The sequence below is a fragment of the Panicum virgatum genome, chromosome 2N, assembly GCF_016808335.1.
Source record: "Panicum virgatum strain AP13 chromosome 2N, P.virgatum_v5, whole genome shotgun sequence".
In the NCBI taxonomy this organism is placed as follows: Eukaryota; Viridiplantae; Streptophyta; class Magnoliopsida; order Poales; family Poaceae; genus Panicum; species Panicum virgatum.
The window spans coordinates 54,993,775-55,007,941 of NC_053146.1; the positions used below are offsets into that span (position 1 = coordinate 54,993,775).

The window sequence follows — 14,167 nt, forward strand, 5'->3', positions numbered from 1 at the left end:
GGGAGCCGAGGAAGGGAGGTGCGGCGCTGGAGGAAGAAGAAAGGGAGAAGAGGAGGAAGAAAGGATAAGGCAAGGGCGGCGTGGTCATTTCGCGTGGCCCCTCCGCGCTGGCCAGCTGATCTGCCCTGCCACGTCGGCAATTTTGGCAAATTATTAGCGTCGTACGAAAAGAAATGGCAAAAATATAAGAGCCACCGTAAAATGATAAACGAAGGAGTGACATCCGTAACAATGACAAATAATTAAATACCCCTCGCCGGTGCCGCAGCCGCGAGTCTCGCTCCCGACGCCAAATCCCTGTTCCTTCCTCTCTCCCCGCTCCGGCGGCCGCCTCCGCCCTCCGCCCTCCGCCCGGCCGAGGCCCGCAACTATCCCCTGACCTAGGAGGAGAAGGTCGAAGGGCGTAACGCTCCCTCACGGGAGGTGAGGAGGATGTCGGGGTTCGGCGATGGGTACGTGGGGACGGCGCAGGACGCGGTGAAGATCCGGCGGCTAGAGAAGCAGCGCGAGGCGGAGCGCCGCAAGATCGAGGAGCTGAAGAACAAATCTGCCGACGGGCAGCCCGGCCTCCTGCAGTTCGGCTCCAGCACTTCCGAGGTAATTGCTGTCACGGCGGCTTTCCTGCCCTCCCATCTGCCTCGCTACCAAATCCTATCTATCATTTTTAGTGTCCCCATGTCATTTTCCTAATAAGACACCAGCGTTGTTCAGGATTTGAACCTTGTAATTGCCTGTAATTTCACCTAGTTTGCTTTACTTGAGTTAGCAAAAGCAGCCTATGTGGCAATACTTGATCTGTGCGTGATTTTACTCTGTTCGATTTATGCCTGCACGGTCCAATTTCGAGTAGCTTTTCCACGCATGACTTTTGCTGCGGGACTGATGAAGAGATAGTATTTTCTGTGTTTGCTATGTCACAGACCAAGTTGTCTTTTCAGTTCGACGACCATATATATATGCTATCCAATCGTTTGAAAATCATTTGAATTTTCGGAAGCCGGATGTCACAGCATTCTGTATATACCTTCGAATTTTGTTTCACGAGCTAACAGTAATATCTGTTACATTCAGATTCTTGAGACTGCATTTAAGAAGGAAACAGTTGGTCTCGTCACGAGAGAGCAGTATGTGGAAAAGGTAATTAGGCAATTTCTACATACATTAGTTTTTGCCAGCACCATTTTTAACTTCCCATCTAATTTATCGGCCATATGATCGAGCAGAGGGTTAACATCCGAACCAAGATCGAGGAGGAAGAGAAAGAGAAACTTCAGAAGTTACAACAAGAGTGAGTTTGAACTTTGCATCCTAGCCTGTTATTCTGTTAGATATAAAATATCGATGTATTCTTTCCCTTAAACATACAATTATGTCATCATGTGTTTCTTGTCTCAGAGAAGAAGAATTACAAATGCAGAAAAGGAAAAAGAGGAGAGTGAAGGGTGATCCACGATTATCTTTCTGTGACGACATTGAGAATGGAAGTGATGAAGATGATTTTGAGAATCGTACGCTCCTTCTAACCCATCTGTGGTCTTACTATTCCATTGTTTCATTACCTCATTATGGACATTTGTCGATCAGACCTTTTCACTTTTATCGGTATCATCCGCGGTCTACTGCATTGAACAAGGTTTTTGCTTTGCTTCACTATTTCCCTACTAGTGTGTGGTGATTATTGCTTATCATTTCATATTTCGTTTGCTAGCATAGTCCAGATCATTTGATGATTAATATTAAATGTACACATGTTTATAATTTGGTCATGTACTTGTTTCTGTCCTCCGATAATTGCCTATTGTGATGTAGCTTTCAAATTCTACAAGCTTTTTGGTGAAGTATTGTCTTGATGATTTAGGCCAATGAGGACTCTTGTGTTGCATTTCTTTCTGTCATAGCATTGAGTTTGAAAGCTTACATCTGTGGGAGTCGTTTTCTTTTAACTTTGCTTCAGTTGTTGAACTGGTGAGGAGATGAAGTTTGATCGACACTACAATATTTTGTGTATAGTTGACCTGTAGAGAAACACCAAGGCAAATTAAATGGGTCTTGTGCATGGCTTAATCTAGAACAGATTTGTTCTCTTTTAGTGACACTGGCAACATGTCTTTGCGTCTTCTGTCTTGACTTGTAAATTATTACCCAAAACTACCCAAGAATTATAAAATTACTCCGAAGCTAATATGAACATATTTCTTGGTATTCTGTACAGAAGAAACTCAAAAGAAAAATGGCCCTATCAAACTTGGAAAAGATCCAACTGTCGAGACAAGTTTTCTACCAGACAGGTATTTCTGTTAGTTTACGACTAGTACTTAGGAGTTTTGATTGATTCTTCATTTCCAAGCTTTATTGACCTGCAAGCTATTTGCTAAGAATGATCCTTCAGAGAGAGGGAGGCAGAGGAACAGGCAGAACGAGAACGACTGAAGAAGCAGTGGTTGCGTGAGCAGGAGTTGATCAAAAGTATTGCCACATTCTGATTGCATTATTCATCTTAATCAATTGTACTATAACTTGCATTTTGGATATTTTTTCTTCCTATACGATTAACCATTTTATGTCACATTTCAGATGAACCTCTCTCAATTACCTACAGTTACTGGGATGGGACTGGGCACAGGAGAGTTATCCAGGTTAATTTTAACCATAACTGAACTTGCTTCTTGTTTGACTGGGCTTGTGGTCTTTGAAATTTGGACTGCACAATTAAAACATAGCCTACCACAATGCCAGGTTCGTAAAGGTGACACTATTGGAGAATTCCTAAGGGCTGTTCAACAGCAACTTGCCCCTGAGTTCCGTGAAGTACGGACAACGTCAGTTGAGAACCTTCTTTATGTGAAGGAGGATCTTATCATTCCTCATGTATGCAAACTTAGTTTCTTCTCTCTTAAGTTACATAGTTTTGTCTAGCTTCTTTTAACCCTTTTCTTATTCCATGTTCCCTCTTTTTGTTTGACAGCAACACAGCTTCTATGAATTAATTATTAACAAAGCGAGGGGCAAGAGTGGACCGGTAATTCTTGTTCTTTTTGTGCACGCGTATATTATGTTCTGCTCCAATACATTGTTTGTTCTAAAGCATTTTTTTAGATTTTTGGGTAAAAAAATATTTGTGTAACTGAAACTGATGCATGACGGTTTCTTTCTGTGTTGGTGTTTTCAACTTGTGTAGTCTGTAGTCTGTACCTTCTTACAACTGATCACTGTTTTTATTTCATCAAGGAAGACTAGCAGTTTCTTCTTTCTTTCTTATCCTCATTAATTTGACATTTTAAGAATATTGGAGTTGAAACCAAAATATTTTATAATTTGATGTAGAAGAGAATAATTTGGTTGCTTACTGATTCTGCTGTTTTCCAGATGGACTTGCTCTTTATGGCCTAAGAGTTTAAAGATTTACTGACTGATATATATTTGCAGCTTTTCCATTTTGATGTTCATGAGGATGTTCGTACCATCGCTGATGCAACGAAAGAAAAAGATGAGGTGATGGATGTTTGCAATGTCTTATCTGCAGTTCCCAATTTCTCGTATGTTGCATTCTAAAACTATGTTTGATGACTGCAGTCTCACGCGGGGAAGGTTGTAGAGAGGCATTGGTATGAGAAAAATAAGCATATATTTCCGGCCTCAAGATGGGAGGTTCGACAATTTTACTAGCTTATATCTTCCATGCTTCTTAAAATTATGTTATTCTATTCACCAGAATTCACTTTTGATTTCACAAAGTTTAATTTCATTTGTTTGCTGATGTTTCAAATTATATTGCAGATCTATGACCCAACTAAAAAGTGGGAGCGCTACACAATCCATGGGGACTAGAGTGTAGAATATCACATACAGAGCTAAGTTATTTGTACTTGGGATGCCTGGAATTACTAGCACATTTTATGAGAATGATGCGATGTGTCATGAGTGGAATAGGAAAGGTTACTAGTGTTGTATGATAGATTATGCGCTTTACTTCTTTTGATGCCTGGAATTACTACCACATTTGTACTTATGTTTGCAAATATTTTCAATGCTTGATTATACTCTATGTTATAACATTCAGTGAATGCCAAAATTTCACATTTTTGTTACTAGCTAGTCATGTGGAAACCTGTACCTTTTTATGGACCATGTTTCCCATTTTACATTTTGAATTTTTAAGAACACTAACATGCCCTGTTACAAATTGATCTCATATAAGCAATGATTGTCGTGTGTCTGCCGGGCGGCATCAGTGACTCCTCTGGATATACATATCTACAACATGTCTTTGTCTATCATTGAGTTGAGCTTCATCTTTGTTCATGCTAGTCTATCAAACTAACGGCGGCAAAGTACAAGTCATCCTGAATTCTTGGTAGAAAGGCTTCCTTTCTCAATTCTGGCAGGTAGCATCGTGGCAGCTTAGTAGATATTGTGCTATATATCAACTGCACTAGCCTATCACCTAATGCCCTACCTGTCTGTTGGAGCAGGTTTGTACAATAGAGTGCCATGAAGGCATGAACCATGACCATCCCGACCAATTGCACTAAACCACACTAGCATGAGCTATCTTAACTGGCTGAAACCTAGACCAAACAGGATTAGGACTAAGATTCCCTCTGCTCCATGCAATGCTCACCTCTCTCCTACTACAACTACACTGTATAGTTGCTGCACAAAGCTACACCAAACCCTCCTCTAACTCGCTTCAAAAACCCAACCCCTTCCATTGCCAGCAGCCTCAGTCCCTCACCACACATCGCCATGGCTTCCCTCACCATCCTCCTCTTAGCGCGCTTCTCCAGCTCCATAGCCGTCTCCTCCAATTCCTACATCTCGAGGAGCACTGAGCAGCAGATCATCGCCACCGTGGCGCCGGCCGTTGTTCCTGACGTCGACGGCCAGAGCACGCAGCCGTTCCTCACCTCGCCCTCCGGGTCGTTCACGGCCTACCTCCGCCGCGGAGTGGACAGCGCCGGCGGCCTTGGCGGCGACGCGTGCTATGTCCAAGTCCAGCAGGCGGGCGCCGGCGGCAGCGTGTGGGAGTCGGACTGCACGCCGGTGGGCGGCGCCGACGCGTGCGACCTGGCGTTCTCGCCGGTCGGGCTCGAGCTCTTCGCGGGCGGGCACTCGTTGTGGGACACCGGGGTCGATGCCGCCGACCCTTGGACGCTGAGCCTTGACGACGGCGGCGATATGAAGATTATTAGCAAGGAAGGTGTGACAGTGTGGACGGCAAGCGGCGAGCCCTGGACGGGGCAGCAGTGCGGGGCACCCTTGCCGGTGTCCCCGGAACCATCGACGGACAGCGCGCTCCCACCGCCGTCGACCGCCGGTTCGAAACTCGTGACGCCGCCGTCAGCGACTCTTGCCGGTGCCGGGAGCACGGACTTTTCTTCTGGAGACCAACCAGCGCCGCCACCCGTCGACACGTTGCCGGAAATGCCGGTTCAGCCGCCCGTTGACACGGCGCCCGAGCAGCCACTGGCACCGCCGCCAGCAGACGCGTCACCCGACTTGCCGGACCTGCCTCTGCCACCGCCGCCGGCTTACACGTCTCCCGACTCGCCGGACCAGCCGCTGCCGCCACCCCCGCTAGCTGACGTGTCGCCGCCTCCTGCCCCGGCTACCTTTGGCCCTGACACGCCAGTAGCGCCCCCTTTCGGCGTGCCACTCGGCACCCCTCCGCCCGGCGACGACTCATCACTCCCAGGCATCGCCACGCCGCCTGGCGATGAACCAGGCTCGCCAGGCGGCGGGCCCTTCTCGGGACCATCCCCTGCCGGCATGCCGCACCCGCACGGGCCGGCGCATCCGCACCAGCTGCCCCTCGGAGCCTCGCCGCCGCTGCCGGACGCGCTGGCGCCGGGTGCGCACGGCGCGGGAGCCGGGAAGCAGCCCGGGGTCCCCTTCGGCCACGGGCAGCAGCCAGAGGGACAAGGCGTGTTCGGCCGGCAGCCGCAGCTGCTCAACGACGAGGGGCAGGCGTTGGAGGAGAGCTCCGGCGGGTGGTCGGGAAGCGAGCGTGGCGAAGTGGCTGCGACCTTGTTCGCTGTGATGGCGACGGCGTTGGGCTTTGGGTTTTAGTATGTTGTCCCTTTGAATCTTTCATCGTTTTGGGGGCTTGGATGGTCATTTCTGTAGTGTTGCTCTCCGATGGTGATGGTCTGATCTGAGGCTATGGTTTGTTCTGTGGATTGGGGTAGTAAATTCTGTGTAAAACATGTTACCATATGCTGCTTGATTTAGGATATAGTATATGATCCACCGGCTGTATGTATGCTGCTTCTCTTGTGTATTATCTTGTGTGCCACTAAAAAGTTTTCAGTATCTATATACCATCGCGCGCGAACTTTGTTCAACCTACACGCCATTCCGTTTACTTTCCATCCAGTTTTCACCGTCATCTACCTGGCATGCGTGCCCGGCCAACTTATAGCGCCCCTACCATGCCGCCGCCTCGCCCTGCTGCACCGAGCCGGCGCGCAGTGGTTGCAGCTCCGCCGCTGAGCCCCATGCAGGAGCTCGCGTACCGGGGCGTCGAGGGTGTCATTTTTGCGCCCCCATGGTGAGGGGTCGCGCCGCCTCCGTGACATCTGCACATTGGAGCTCCGTGCCTGCTGCGTCTAGTCCTTACGCCCCGTCCAGAGCGGCTGGCGGCGTACGTCGCGGACTCCACAGTGCGCGCCGGCAGCGGTATCCGGTTCAAGCGCCGCGACGCGTACGGCGTACCTGCTGATGCTGCAGGAGGGGCTCAAGATCATGCCCGAGACGACCCAGAGTTTTTTTTTCTCATTTGACCCTTTTGTAAAACTTTTTTTAATAGTAGACTGCTTAGAAAATTATTTCCAAATCTGACTCACGCTAGATACGCCAATTAAGTTGGCGCTAAACATTACTTCATTCACGTCAAAGCAACTGGCGTGGTTCTCCGGTCGTTGAATGTCTATCTGGCACGTTGACTGGCTGTCTACCTGGCATGTCTCCCACCACCTGTGTCCGCGTTCAAAGTCATCAACCTTCGGTTTCCGTCGCACTGCATGGCAGCGTGCCGTGCCCGTGTGCCGCGCTGTCCGCCAGGCGCTGGAGCCAGCGGCCAGCCCACCCGGCTCGGGCGGCTGGGCCGCAGGACGAGGCGCGCGCGCGCGCCGCGTGACGGGCCGGAGTAACGCACGCGCCGGCGCGTATCGATCGATCCCCTGGTGGTATGTGCGCAGCATCGCATGCGTTTGAAATTTCGAATCGATCTCCTTCTGGTGTGAGGGCTGTCTGCATTCGTGATACTTTATTTTCATACTCTAAAAGAAATATTTCAGTCTGGTCATCAAGATTCTCGTATTTATATTCAATTTCTCCGCACTCATTCATTCTTTATACCTCTTCTCTATACCAACTAACATGGAGTGAGACCCGTGCGTCAGTTCTTTTTCCCCTCACCCGAGGCCCTCTCTCCCCATTCTCTCTCGTGCACCCCCCCCCCCCTGCACCCCCTCCTCCCGGACCCCGCCGCCTCCCCTGCGCACTACCATGGCGGCGCGACCACGCGCATCCGCTCGGCGGCGGCGCGCGTCCGCGGCGAGCGGCGGGCTAGGAGGCGCAGGCGCGCGGGCGGCGTAGCAGCGTGCGCGGCGGTGGGGGCGGCGCTCGCGTGGGGGCGGCGGAGGAGCGCTCGCGTGGAGGCGGCGGAGGAGCATGCGTGGGCGGTGCGCTCAGCGGATCCGCGTCGATCGGTGCAAGAACCGCGTCGATTGGGCCGAGCGCGCCAGGCCCAAGGGGGCTCGCCACCGCCGCCGGTCGCGGGTGGGGAAGGTGAAGGAGGAGGACGACGACGAGCAGAGGCGCACTACCACGGCGGCGAGCAGAGGCGAGCTCGAGCTCCGCGTGCCGAGCTCGGGCGTATCTGGGCGCCTCCACGTCGCGCCGCCCCCTCCTCCCTCCCTCCTCCTCCCCCTCCCGAGATCCCCCCGGCGGCGGCGACAGCCTCGAGCTCGGCGGCGGCGGCCTCGAGCTCAGCGGTGCGGCAGAGGCCCGCCTCGAGCTCGGCCTGACCTCGCGCCGCCCTCCCTGCTCCCTCCTCGGTCTCGAGCTGATCTACGGCCGCCCAGCTCGGTTGGCCTCGACCTCACCGGCGGCCGTCTCCGGTGTCGCGCTCCGCCCCTCTCTCCTTCCCCTGCGGCGGCAACGGCGGCCGTCCTCTGCGTCGCGCTCTGTTCCTCGTGCGGCCTCGCCGCCCTCGCGCCGGGCAGTTGGGACGCGCGCGGGCGGGCGGGCCCCGCGCCACCCTGGCGCGTAGCGGGCATTCGGGATTCCGCTCAATCTAGCGGAATACAGCCGCTCCGCAAAGATAGCGTGAGCTATCGCGTACACTGCTGCAGCAAAAAAACGGTAAAGGTTTACTGAAGTAGCCTTTAGCGTGTACCGCTGCCGGCAGCCTGATGGTGGGAGCGCGGGGACGTGAGGTGGGTACAGTGGGAGAGGGCGCTGCTCTGGAGACGTGGAGACCCGATGGAACGGCGTGATCTGCCTGTGGCCGTACGGATTCGGCAATGTGCGGTGGACCGTGGAGACCCGAGAGCGCGTGGCTGCAATTAGGGCGGTCGAGCTGGAGCTGGAATTGAATTTTGCCTCGCGAAAAATGACGATCGTGCTCCGTCCGTCCGTCTTTCCGCGTCGGTTCCAGCTAGCACGGCCTACGGGCTACGGCGGCGCATGAGGAGGATTCGCTGTTCCAGATATGGTTCAAATGGTCGTGTGCAAAGCCCATACGAAGGTGTGACTAGGCCCAAAACAAAGACCTGTGCGTAGTACAGGCCCATGCTTCGGCAGCAACTGGGTGGGCTTAAGTAAGGAAGTTGGGCCTTGTGACCCCGTACAACAATAAATTTTTTTAATTTTTATATTATTTTATTTTCGATTTGTCAAAAATATATGCCGAATTTTTTTTTGCAAAAATGTCATCCTGCCGCCCGTTCTGATGCACTTCCGATCTAAACAACTTTATAATTACAACAATTCTAGCGTTGTTTAGATAAAAAATTCCCGGTGCACTTCCAATGAGCAGCACGACTTGTTTAGATCTGATTTTTTAGATTTAAATGTTGTGTCAATTATTTAAACACCAGAATGATTCCAAATGAAAAAAGTTTGAATTACAAAGTTGTAGATCTCGTCGAGGTCAATAATTTTCGTATAAATTTTATCACCATCCGAATCCACATGAATTTGTTATATTTTTTTGAAAATATGCAACAGTAAATTGCTACAGTACCGACGCTTAAATTGTCGTTGGATTGCTACAGTGCCCTCGTGGATCGCTACAGTGCCCTTTTCGCCGGATGAACCGGCGGCATGCTTTCTGTAGTGCACCTAGACCTGGGCAAACGTCGGGTTCGGGTCGGGTCAAGGCCGGGTCACGGGTCGCATAGGACGGCCCGCGCCCGACCCGTACCTATCACCGGGTCGGGTCGGGTTGGCCCGTGCACCCTGCGCGGGCGTGTCGGGTCGGGTTTTTTTCGGGTTGGGTCGGGTTTTTTGGCCTTTGGGTCGGGTTTTTCGGGTTGGGTCGGGTTTTGGGTCAAAAATCACGGCCCGTGCCCGGCCCGTTGATTGTTGCGGGTCAAAAAATACGGCCCGCGCCCACCCGCCACGTAGCTCGGGTCGGGTTTTTTTCGGGCGGGTTGGGTCGGGTTGTTCGGGTCGGGTGACCCATGCCCAGATCTAAGTGCACCTGCCGCCGGTTCATCCGGCGGTACCTTCATTCCGCCGGTTGAACTGGCGGCGGGATGACATTTTTGCAAAAAAAAAATCGACATATATTTTTGACAAATCGGAAATAAAATAATATAAAAATTAAAAAAAATCTACAACATTCCCAGCAGCCCACTCCCCGCTGATGAAGACGTCCGCTGCGGCCCACCGGCGGGCTTGCCGGTGCGTGAGGGTACCGTTACGGTTGCCGCGTCGCGCTCACCGTATGTGTGTGGATAAGGGCTTGCACAGGCCTTCTGCTGCTCAAAAGGTTGGGGAAAAAAGGTCACCACAATTTTGAAAACAACAAAGAGGTTGGATGATGATTGATCGGGACCTCAATCAAGTGGGAATCCATGTGGCTGGTGTTCGGCCAATTGTCACCCGATTCCTCGCATAATCACACTTTCCCTTTTGGTGCACGCGTCGCAAATAATTAATTTCAATGACGACTTCTCTTGGCAGATTGTAAAAGTTTAATCCCATGCCAAATAAGTTGCTACCCCTCAACCCTCATCAAATGCTAAATTAGTGGATGTTGCTCCGTCCACCAGAAACTGTCGCCTAATAAAGTCTCTTAATACCCAAAATAACGTAACGAACCGGTATAACCAGCGAAAGAGAGAAAGTTCCATCACTGAAGAGAGAGAAGTGGCATGCATGTACAATTACATTACACAAATACACAATAAATAAGATCACAAGCATTCATCAGAACAGAGCGAACCCTTTCTGTTTATTCCTTTGTACATCAAGCTCCCACGAGCAATTCATCAATCATCACTATGCACGGTACATGTACGCACAACTTCAAACTCGAATCACATATTTTGTGTAACACGCACACTGTACAAACACTACCTCCGAATCGCTACACGCAACGTACGCGAAGCCCTACGCTACGAATACTCTTCACAAGACAATACTGTAATGTTCTGATCCACTACTAGTCCAGCGAGGCCAACGGGTTGAGCCTGCCTGTAATCGCGGCGGCTCCTCTAATTGCTAGTTTGCTAGAAGCCCGTGCGCACCCGCAGCACCGACGCGTCGGCCTCCTGATCGACGACTCCGTCCCGCGGTGGTCAGGCGGTGCCGTCGACGCGAGCCTTGGTGACGCCGGCGCAAGCGTCGACGAAGTCGCCGTCGATGAAGTCGGTGGAGAAGACCTGCAGCTTGTCGCCGAGGCCCTTGGCGAAGGCCTCGGCGATGAAGAGGCGCGCGTAGCCGTGGATGCGCTTGGTGACCGGCCACACGCACAGCACGGGGTTGTCGGCCTTGGGCGTCACCGTGTTCTCCACCCGGTAGAAGAAGCGCCGGTCCGCCACCGGCGGCTGCTGCCCCAGGAACTTGAGGTTGCTCTCGAACTTGGTCTCCGGCAGGTCCGTGTCGATCCAGTTGTCCTTGAGGTAGCCCGCGCTCCACAGCGGGGCCCCGGGCTTGGGCGCCGGCGACTTGCGGGGCTTCCACACGCAGATCACCCGCCGCGGGAGCAGCTCCGCGATGGTCTTGTGGAACACCGCCTCGTCCTGCGGGATCAGGTGCTCCTCGCCGAGCTTGTCGACCAGGAACTTGTCGAACTCGGGCGGGTCCTCGTGCCCGAACTCGGTGCGCACCTCGAGGATGACCACCTCCGACTCGGTCTCGCCCAGGAAGCGCCGCACGTCGTCGAGCACGACGTCGACGGGGTACGTGGCCAGGATGCCGTGGCAGACGCGGCGCTCCTCCTGGACGCGCACGTCGATGACGCGCGTGCCCATGGCCAGCTGCTCGCACACGGACATGGACTGGCACTGCGCGAAGGGGCGGGTCACCAGCGGGACGCCGATCTTGTTGGTGGCCGAGTCGTGCGTGCCGGGCCACACCACCTGGTGCACGCGCACCCGGTCCGCGCCCAGCTCCGCCATCCACCGCTTCCGGTCCGCCGGACGGTGCTCCGACCCCGGGAACGCATCGCCGGACGCCGACAGCCGCGTGGACAGCGCCTGCTTCTCGCTGGTGACCAGCTTCCGCCGGTCGACCTGCTTCGAGAAGAAGGCGCCCATGGCCTCCAGCGGGTTGGTGCCGTTCTTGCCAGCGCTGCTGCTATTGGAGGCGGCCATTATAAATATAGGATCCTCGCTGCCTCCAGCTCTGACCTAGACGACGACGTCGCTGTAAGCTGCAGCTGCAGATCGATTGATGATTGATAGCAGCTAGCAAGGCAAATAGGGAAGAAAATATCAGCACGCGGCGGGATTAGACAACAAGTGGCGATGGCTTATTTGTAGCGGGGGCCTTGGCTGATCGAGCCCGATGAGGAACGCGGGGAGGGAAGCGATGCGTGTGTTCTTGCGAGCTCCGCTGCTGTTTCCTCAAAGCTTTCGGTTTCGTTGGATGGTCCGATTGGCGTTAGGTGCGGGTATGGTGCTGGTGGCAGGACGGCCGTCGGCCGAGATTTTTTTGCTGGTGTTTTATATGGCGAGATGGTGACGGAATCGTCGAATCGGGGCCACAGGGAAAAGGATGGGCGCATCTTTTATTACTGAAACCGCGTCGCGGTCCTGGGCAGTGAGGCCGGCCACGTCAGCACGGAGAACATCGGCCGTCGGAACGCGATCCGACGGTCAGAAATAGATAGTGACGTAAATTTTGTAAAAAAAACCCGAGCTTTGTTAAAATAAACACAGAGTCCATCAATTTAATGGAAAACCCATCGGACTTCGTGGAGCCTTACTTTAAAAAAAAACCCTGAATTTTTAGTAATCGTGCCATACTCTGTGAATTTTGTAAAAAAACCCAGACTTCGTTAAAATGATTATGAAGTCCATCAATTTTATGAAAAACCCCTTGAACTTTTCAGTAATCGACCGGTACTCCGTCGACGCCAAATTTACCAAATAACCCCCGCAGTCTACCAATTTTACGAAAATCCCCCCGGACTTTTTGCAGTTCAAATTCTTAAAATAAAACTGAACTGGAGGGCATATTTCTGCGCGTCAACGCCGCTCAATGTTCTAATTTGTCATTGGATCTGAATGGTGCCTGCACGTTGCGAATCGGGTTTGTGGGGGCTCGCGCGACGATTAGAATTTCCAAAAACAAGATTGCTGATGAGATTTGGTTGTAGTTGGGCTCGTTTGGAATGTACTACGCGGCTCTGAGCCCTTCTAGCATAAAACAGCTGTACTTTTCGTTTTACGTACATGCCGTTTTTGTTGCCAGACCCCGGCGAGTTATTTCTGGAGCCCACTGTGCTGGCTCGTCGTCGTCGCATACTCATCTGCATGAATAATCACCAACTGCGTCAGTGGTATGGGTGGCAGTAACGAATCCAGAATCAGAAAATGATTTGGTTCATTGTACATGTTACTTTATTCACTCTGTTCGGCGGCCAGCTCCAGCTCCAGCCCAACAATATTTTCCTCTCACACCACTCCAGACACTAGCTCCAGCTCCAGACAGCTCAACAGTATTTTTTCTCTCACACCATTCCAGCTCCAGCCTGCCGAACGCAGTGATTATGTATTACTATGGTTTATGACTTTTTAGTAGGATCACACTTTTTTTTTCCAAAATACGCAATATTCTCCGTTAATTAGCCACTGGATCAGTGAGATCATGATTAAGCACCCAGGTTACATAGTTTGGAGGGGAACCAATAACGTGGTGGACTTGTCATAGACGGAGGGCACGCCCTGTGATTGGTGATCTGCGGGGAGGTGAATTTTTCCAGGTTGCTGGAATAATTTGTGGGGCAAGTGCCGGAGATGGAAAAGTCACCGATCAGGGGTGGTACGATGGCCATGTGATCCATCGGCAGACATGCTGGATACTGGGTAGTGGGTAGACCAGCAGTAACCCGATAGCCTCATCGCGTGCGTACTTTACCCAAAAGGGTATCTCGGGCATGCGCGCACGATTCGTTCCAAACTTCGCATAGACAGCACAGGCAGGCAGCCTCACAGGCAGATACTGCCTGCCCCCTGTAGGCGACGGGAACCTTTCAATGCGAGCTAGACGCCGATATTACGATGCGGCGCGACACTAATAACACCACGTCAGGCGTTCGCACGATCCTTGTCCAGCATGGGCCACGAGTGCGAGTGTCTGATTTAGAGCGACACGGCGTGCTGTGTTTCAAGGCAAAAATCTAGCCGCATCCCTGAATATATCTTCTCTTCTCAAAATATGGCCTTTGCTCGGAGCACTTGCAGAGCTAATGTAGGGGAAATTCGGACGAGCAAGATGATGCCCCCCCCCCCCCCCCCCCCCCCCCCCATCTTTCTTAGGTGCGGCGTACTGGAGTACTGGAGTACTGGAGTGGCTTTCAAGTCGACCGGAGCTCAGCTTCCTGCTTCCAATCATTTGACTTGCGCAGGTTCAGATCACAGCCTGTGCTCCGCGTTCAACTGCTCCCACGAGATACACATTGGACGTACTTATCCGTCAATCATTCAAT

The 14,167-nt window shown here is 52.2% G+C and overlaps 2 protein-coding genes across 5 annotated transcripts; one reads left to right on the top strand and one right to left on the bottom strand.

The window, feature by feature from the left end:
- Positions 1 to 222: 222 nt before the first annotated feature.
- On the top strand, positions 223 to 6,318 carry LOC120658163 (protein XAP5 CIRCADIAN TIMEKEEPER). 4 transcript variants are annotated; one of them, XM_039936404.1, is made up of 13 exons: positions 428 to 597; positions 1,072 to 1,137; positions 1,224 to 1,288; positions 1,396 to 1,508; positions 2,213 to 2,288; positions 2,377 to 2,466; positions 2,575 to 2,636; positions 2,737 to 2,868; positions 2,966 to 3,019; positions 3,427 to 3,492; positions 3,574 to 3,648; positions 3,778 to 4,385; positions 4,473 to 6,318. In XM_039936404.1, exon 13 carries the CDS (start codon positions 4,747 to 4,749, stop codon positions 6,067 to 6,069), a length of 1,323 nt encoding a protein of 440 aa, XP_039792338.1. In that variant the 5' UTR covers positions 428 to 597; positions 1,072 to 1,137; positions 1,224 to 1,288; positions 1,396 to 1,508; positions 2,213 to 2,288; positions 2,377 to 2,466; positions 2,575 to 2,636; positions 2,737 to 2,868; positions 2,966 to 3,019; positions 3,427 to 3,492; positions 3,574 to 3,648; positions 3,778 to 4,385; positions 4,473 to 4,746; the 3' UTR covers positions 6,070 to 6,318. The 4 variants fall into 4 exon arrangements, with proteins under 4 accessions (XP_039792339.1, XP_039792340.1, XP_039792338.1 ...); XM_039936405.1 differs by lacking the exon at positions 4,473 to 6,318 and having other exon boundaries at positions 223 to 597; positions 2,390 to 2,466; positions 3,778 to 4,088; XM_039936406.1 differs by lacking the exon at positions 4,473 to 6,318 and having other exon boundaries at positions 258 to 597; positions 2,216 to 2,288; positions 2,390 to 2,466; positions 3,778 to 4,088.
- Positions 6,319 to 10,436: 4,118 nt separating this feature from the next.
- Positions 10,437 to 12,168, bottom strand: LOC120658167. Its single transcript, XM_039936407.1, has one exon. It carries the CDS (start codon positions 11,826 to 11,828, stop codon positions 10,812 to 10,814), a length of 1,017 nt encoding a protein of 338 aa, XP_039792341.1. The 5' UTR covers positions 11,829 to 12,168; the 3' UTR covers positions 10,437 to 10,811.
- Positions 12,169 to 14,167: the final 1,999 nt, after the last annotated feature.